This window comes from Opisthocomus hoazin, chromosome 21 (assembly GCF_030867145.1).
Source record: "Opisthocomus hoazin isolate bOpiHoa1 chromosome 21, bOpiHoa1.hap1, whole genome shotgun sequence".
NCBI classification, from domain to species: Eukaryota; Metazoa; Chordata; class Aves; order Opisthocomiformes; family Opisthocomidae; genus Opisthocomus; species Opisthocomus hoazin.
The window spans coordinates 5,514,057-5,521,082 of record NC_134434.1 but is presented as its reverse complement, the minus strand read 5'-3'; the positions used below and the strand labels follow the sequence as shown (position 1 = coordinate 5,521,082).

At 56.0% G+C, this 7,026-nt stretch overlaps 1 protein-coding gene across 1 annotated transcript; it reads left to right on the top strand.

The window, feature by feature from the left end:
• Nucleotides 1-777: 777 nt before the first annotated feature.
• Nucleotides 778-3,726, top strand: LOC104337231 (major facilitator superfamily domain-containing protein 6-like protein B). Its single transcript, XM_009943128.2, has one exon. The coding sequence runs from the start codon at nucleotides 818-820 to the stop codon at nucleotides 2,720-2,722; it is 1,905 nt and encodes a 634-aa protein (XP_009941430.2). The 5' UTR covers nucleotides 778-817; the 3' UTR covers nucleotides 2,723-3,726.
• The last annotated feature ends 3,300 nt before the right edge of the window (nucleotides 3,727-7,026 follow it).

Genomic DNA, 7,026 nt, shown 5'->3' with positions numbered 1-7,026 from the left:
GAGGGTGGGAAGTAAGCCAGCAGTAACAGAAAGACATCAGCATCATTTGGTCCCCTGTGGCCGATGCCTTCTGCTCCCCACCTGGGGCCTTCACGCTGCGTCACGCAGAGACACGGCATGGCCAGAGAGCTCCTCTGTGAAGGGACGGGCAGAAATGGCTGAACTGCAGAAACTCGGAAGCAAGAGTCTACAACCCCCCCGCTGGCTGCCCCTGGAGTACCCTCTGTGCCGGACCCTCTGTCCCTGCAGCCTGTTCCCCTCAAAGTCTGCCACTTCAAAGCACCCCATGCCCTTAGCGGGGACAGTGCTTGGCCCAGCACTTTCCCATGGCCACGAACATCCCATGGCCACGGACATCCCGCGTCTATGGACACCCCGCAGCCACGGACACCCCGCGTCCATGGAGACGCACATCCCACGCCCCGGTGGCCTGGGCCTCGATCTTCCCCACGGCCCGCCGATCTCATTCCCTCCAGGGAAAGCCGGAGCGTGGGGAGCCAGAGCGGGGGGAGCCTGGGCCGAGGTGAGCCGGAGCGAGGGGTGCCTGGGTGGGGGGAGCTGGGGCCGGGGGTGCCCGGGGCCGGGGGAGCCCCGGGCGGGGGACGCTGCGGGGCAGGAACGAGGCGGGCCGCGGCGCTGCCCCTCTCGGCCGGCAGGAGGCGCTGTCCCGCCCACCGCCCGCCGTCTCCTGGCAACGGGGCGGGCCGGGACGCGCGGCGGAGGCGCAGGCCGAGCGGGTGCGGTGACCGCGGCCCTGGGGAGCGGGGGACCCGGAGCTGCGTGGCCGGTACCCGCGGGAGGAGCACGCGGTAGCGCCATGAGCGAGCAGTGGGACGTCGGCCGGGCCTTGGCCCTGTCCGCCTTTTTCCGTCTGCTGCATGGCGCGGGCCGGGCTTGCGCGGTCCCGTTCCTGACGCTGTACCTGCGGCAGCTGGGGCTGTCGGCCCCGCTGGTGGGGGTGGCGGCCGGAGCCAGGTACATGGTGACAGCGCTCTGGGTCCCGCTCTGCTTGCGCTGCCCTCGGGGCCGCAGGAACCGGCGGCTGCTGCTTGCCAGCTGCTTGCTGGGCTCGGCCGGGGCCAGCCTGCTGCTCACCCTCGTCCCCCCCGTCGGCGGGGCCCCGGGGAGCACGGCCTGTAACGGCAGCCGGCAGCCGGGTGACCGAGGGGCCGCCGCCACGCCAGGCCCGGCCACGGGCAGCTACCCGGGTCCGAGCGTGGGCGTTGTCACCGACGCAGAGGCAAGGGTGAAAACAACGGCTGGCGTTCTGATGGCGAGCAGAAAGCCGACGCTGAGCAGTGCGGCCTTCCAGGGATCGTTTGGGCTGACGGACACGCTTGGGAAAGGAGGCAGAGGGGTTGCTGGAGGCGATACAAAGGCGAGCGGCTACTTGGCCGGTCCCTCCGGCTGGACGGCTTCTGCGAAAGCGGTTAACCGGGAGACGCAAGAACCAGAAGTGACGGCTTCCTCCGGAGCTCGCTTGCCTGGACTCGAGAAGGAAGCGAGCAGTCTGGCTTCTGCTGCAACAGATCTCGCTGATAATGCTGAAAAAAGCCTTTATTCTACTGAGAGCAGCGAGCTCTCTGTGTTTAAAACAACTCTTCCTGCTGTTGGAGATGCTTACGTGCCTGGAAACCTTTCAGACCACCAGAAAGACACTCCAGATGTCAGCTTCAAGGCAGTGCGAAACATCTTTCCGGACAGAGAGTATCACATTTTTCTTATGGTACTGAGCAGTGTTGTGCTTTGGGAGCTGCTGGCTACTTCTCTCAAGTGGATGGTGAATGAGGGTCTCTACGAATATCTCGACTTCGTTGACGCGACTGACAGGTATGGCAGGCTGTGGATTTGGAGTTACCTGGGTGCATCTATAGGTGCCTGCAGCATTGCCGCATTCGTGGATCAACTGAGTTGCTTCCTCGGCAGCACGGTCGCCCGCCTCGCTGTCCACTTCTATGTCTGTGCTCTCCTGGTAATGCTCTCGTCGCTTGTCAGCGTCTTTCTTCCCGTCCACATTCCCAAGAAAACCAACCGTGTTAACAAAACCGCCAAAGCCCTGGCCCTGCTGTGGAGCGATGGCCGAGCGATCCTGTACGTCATCACCATCTTCCTCACCGGTGCGGCTGGGTCGGCGGTGCAGAACTTTCTCTTCTGGCAGATGCAGGACCGAGGTAGCAGTGAGCTGTACATGGGGCTCTCCGTGGCCGTTGGGCTGCTTGCTGAAATTTTGCTTTATTTCTTCAAGGGGAAGTTGCTGAGGACTTTCTCGAGCAGCAAAATTGTTGCAGTCAGTCTAAGCCTCCTGGCAGTACAGCTTCTGTGCTACTCCTTCTTGTGGACTGTGTGGTCAGTTCTCCTTATCCAGATACTATCTGCCTTCAGTAGCGGTGCTTTGTGGTGGGTGGTTACCACGACGGTGGATGACATAGCCACTCCAGGCATGGAGAGGCCCCTGCACGCTGTTCTCCAGGGCCTCTTCTACGGTGGAGGAGCAAGCTTGGGCAGTTTTGCAGGAGGGTTTGTCGTGAAGCACTTTGGCTTGGCAGTTCTGTACAGGGCATGCTGCATGTGCCTGGTGCTGTGGCTCCTCTTGTTCTTAACTCTCCAATCTAAATTGCCACAGCAGAAACTAATTAATTATTCTCATCTCCTGGCTGCGGATTCCTGGGATATGAGTGACTCTGACGAGGAGAACAAGAAGAGCTGGCTGGTAAATCTATGAAGAGTGGAAGCTTTAGCAGGAATTGGTCACAGCAGCATGCTATCAACAGATCTGTGCTTCAGTGTGGGTGGAGTAGTAACCTGGTGTGATGACGCTGCCCAGAAATGACCATTAATTCTAAAGTGCTAAATATATACAGTATCTATCTGACCGGACAGATTTTTATTAAAGAAAAAATTATAAATCTTTTTATTGTCTTAATTTATAGCATTTTTGTAATAATTTTTCCTTTTTAACTTAATGATTTTGCTTCCAAAATCGTATCAAGGTATTTCAGGTATACATTTGCTGAAATGAATGTAGCTAAGTTTTCAGTCAAAAAACAAACTTGAATTGGATTCTCGCTCCCCAGAGCTGATGCTGGGGAAACTGCGAGCGAAAGCTGTGACCGGTACTTTGAATTGCAGGAAAACTACTCTAATGCACAACAGCACACTGAACTTTTTCCAGGTGCTATGTCTCTGAACTTCTTTCGATGAATAAGGGATGTGAATGAAAAAACGGTTCATTTGCTCTGCTTTGATTTGTAAAATCGGGTTTTGCTACAGACTATCTGTCTTCTCACTTTTTAGGGTGTAAGTGTGTTTCTGCATCGGCGTCTATTGGAAAAAACCGACTGTGTCTGCTCACAGTCAGTGCCTGCCGGCTGTCCAGATTCAGCAGAGCAGCCTGTGGACTTCCTCCTGTCTGTTCACCTAAGGTGGCAGCCGGGCATTCAGGATGACCAGGAAGCAGTCTGCCCTCCTGATCTGGTTAGCTTCTGTGGGCTGGGAGTGAAGGTAGGGCGGTATTCAGTCAGAAGGCACTGGGCGCTTGGTGAGTTGGTCTGGTTGAAGGTGGTGGTCCTCCCTGGGTCAGTTTGGCCTGAGAGCAGCCCTCTGCTCACGTCTCCTATTTAGAACTAACTCTGTGTCCTGAACAGAGCCTGCTAAGCCCAGAAGGCTCCTCAAGCTGCCTTATCTGCGTTGCCTTAACCTCAAAGCAAGCAGATTTCAACAACGCTTCCATAGGTAAGATTTGCTTTAAAATTAAAATTTGGTGGTCTGATCTCATTAAAAGATCTGTGTCAGACCTGAAACAGGGCTGGTGGAGCCACTTTGAGCCTCACAGTCCTTTCAGCTGCCATCAAAAGCTGCTGTCAGTTTATTAGGTACTTCCTTGGTCAAGTGACTGCATCATTCCTTTGCGGAGGGATAGATTTTAATAACACCTTCGGGATGTTTTACAAGCCATGAGACAAACAGCTGCAAAAAGCAAAATATTTATTTAAATGTGTATTTAAAATGTAATATGTAAGTGACATTGCAATCTGTCACCCTGCTGCCTTCTGGACTCAGTAGAAAGTGGTTGGAGACAAGGAACAGCAACGCCGTTGAAGATAATCGCTTTCTCTGCATGCATCGATTCCAGATTATCTGTACATCACATGCTTTCAGGGCAATTAGCTCTCTGTTTTCCTGGCACAAATCACCGTGCCGTACAGAATACGCTACTAGAATGACTCTATAGATAGAGTTGTCCTGGTGCCAAGAATAGCTGGAACTTTTTATCAAGGTATTACCTTCTACCGGGAATTCAAACGCAGGAACAATTTTAGTGTCAAGAATTTATCCCAGCCTGATTACCATATAACACCTCAGGAACTCTAATTACTTGTGAACAGAGTATCTCACTTCAGTCTCGAGAAGCTGACTGCAGGCAGCACACCACAGAGCCGTGTGTGCTTTTGTGAGATGAGCGCCACGGAAATAGTTTAAAATGCGGTTGCTTCTTTAGCTGGAAGTGAGTGCCCTCATTTGAAGCCAATGAAATCGGTTATATGTGCTCTTTTTATCTGGCTCGGCACAAAATCAGCTGCTGTAATTCCAGTTTGGCAAACAGAAACCTTGAAGAGGAAAGCGCTCGTGGTGCAATCCGTCCGGCAGCCGCGGCAGAGGGTGGTAGCGGCTGCGGGGCAGAGCCGCGAGGGGACTCCCCGGGCTCTTGCCGCCGTGGCCATTTGGGCCGTGGGTGTTTAGATGTGCTCAGCCACTGCCGCTGTGGACAGGGAGGGTTTAAGGTATGGCCCAAAGCTTAACTTGCGTGTAATGGTCTTGCATAAGAAGATTTTTTTAAATAGTTATTAATCCAATAAACACATTTAGCTAATGGGCTCCTGGGATGCATTAGGAGGAGTGTGGCCAGCAGGACGAGGGAGGTTCTCCTTCCCCTCTACTCTGCCCTAGTGAGGCCCCATCTGCAGTGCTGTGTCCAGTTCTGGGCTCCCCAGTTCAAGAAGGATGAGGAGCTACTGGAGAGAGTCCAGCAGAGGGCTACGAGGATGGTGAGGGGACTGGAGCATCTCTCCTAGGAGGAGAGGCTGAGGGAGCTGGGCTTGTTCAGCCTGGAGAAGAGAAGGCTGAGAGGGGACCTTAGAAATGCTGATAAATATCTGCAGGGTGGGTGTCAGGAGGACGGGGCCAGACTCTTTCCAGTGGTGCCCAGCGACAGGACAAGGGGCAATGGGCACAAACTGAAGCCGAGGAAGTTCCAGCTGAACATGAGGAAGAACTTCTTCCCTCTGAGGGTGACGGAGCCCTGGCCCAGGCTGCCCAGGGAAGTTGTGGAGTCTCCTTCTCTGGAGATATTCCAGACCCGCCTGGACGCGGTGCTGTGCAGCCTGCTCTGGGTGACCCTGCTTCAGCAGGAGGTTGGACTGGGTTGGGCTGGGTGACCCACAGAGGTCCCTTCCAACCCCGGCCATGCTGGGATTCTGTGATTCTGTGAAAGATCATGCTGGGCAACAGCAACATGACGATTTCCTAAGGAAGCTACCTTGAAATGCTGGCAGACGTAGCCCCTTGCTCCCAGCTGAGACAAGCACAGTCCCCAAGACTTAACGTCGTCCCCCCCCAGGAGTCACAAAACGGCAAGATCTCAGCAACAGCGTTTGGTTCTTCAGCACTGTTTTTCACTTCACAAGTCAAAAATTGTTGATGCCCACCAGTGCCAGCAAACCTTTTGGCCCTGAAGGTAGCTGAAGTTAGACAGGATGCTCAGAAACAGGCCAGGAAACCCTGCTTGCACCAGCTGCTTTCCTCCGTGAGCTGCTGCACAGGGCAACCCAGAGTCTGAGGGGTGACCAGCAGCTCTTCACACCTCTGCCTCCTCGGGGCTTCACCAGGGGGTTCGGGTATCCCGGCACGCAAGGCAAATGCTTACAAAGCCAGGAGACCACGTGCTGGGTTGGAGCGTGGTCCTCAGTGTCCAGAGTTTGCTCTGTACAGTTGTAAATGATGTGGATGGATTGTAAGTTATTTGTATAGGTGTCAGCGATGACCTGTGTCAGAAGGTGCAATCCTTTTAATGCCAATTAAAAAAACCAAACAAACCTGCAGCAACTGTAAGTTTGGTTGTTTTTTGATGTTTGTGTGTGGCTGGAGGAGGGTGGGAAGTAAGCCAGCAGTAACAGAAAGACATCAGCATCATTTGGTCCCCTGTGGCCGATGCCTTCTGCTCCCCACCTGGGGCCTTCACGCTGCGTCACGCAGAGACACGGCATGGCCAGAGAGCTCCTCTGCGAAGGGACGGGCAGAAATGGCTGAACTGCAGAAACTCGGAAGCAAGAGTCTACAACCCCCCCGCTGGCTGCCCCTGGAGTGCCCTCTGTGCCGGACCCTCTGTCCCTGCAGCCTGTTCCCCTCAAAGTCTGCCACTTCAAAGCACCCCATGCCCTTAGCGGGGACAGTGCTTGGCCCAGCACTTTCCCATGGCCACGAACATCCCACAACCATGGACATCCCACAACCATGGACATCCCACAACCATGGACATCCCGTGGACATGGACATCCCATGGACATGGACATCTCACAACCATGGACATCCCATGGCCATGGACATCCTGCAGCCACAGGAACCCGCGGCCATGGACTTCCCATGACCGCAAACATCCCATGGCCACGGACATCCCGCGTCTACGGACACCCCGCAGCCACGGACACCCCGCGTCCATGGAGACGCACATCCCACGCCCCGGTGGCCTGGGCCTCAATCTTCCCCACGGCCCGCCGATCTCATTCCCTCCAGGGAAAGCCGGAGCGTGGGGAGCCAGAGCGGGGGGAGCCTGGGCCGAGGTGAGCCGGAGCGAGGGGTGCCTGGGTGGGGGGAGCTGGGGCCGGGGGTGCCCGGGGCCGGGGGAGCCCCGGGCGGGGGACGCTGCGGGGCAGGAACGAGGCGGGCCGCGGCGCTGCCCCTCTCGGCCGGCAGGAGGCGCTGTCCCGCCCACCGCCCGCCGTCTCCTGGCAACGGGGCGGGCCGGGACGC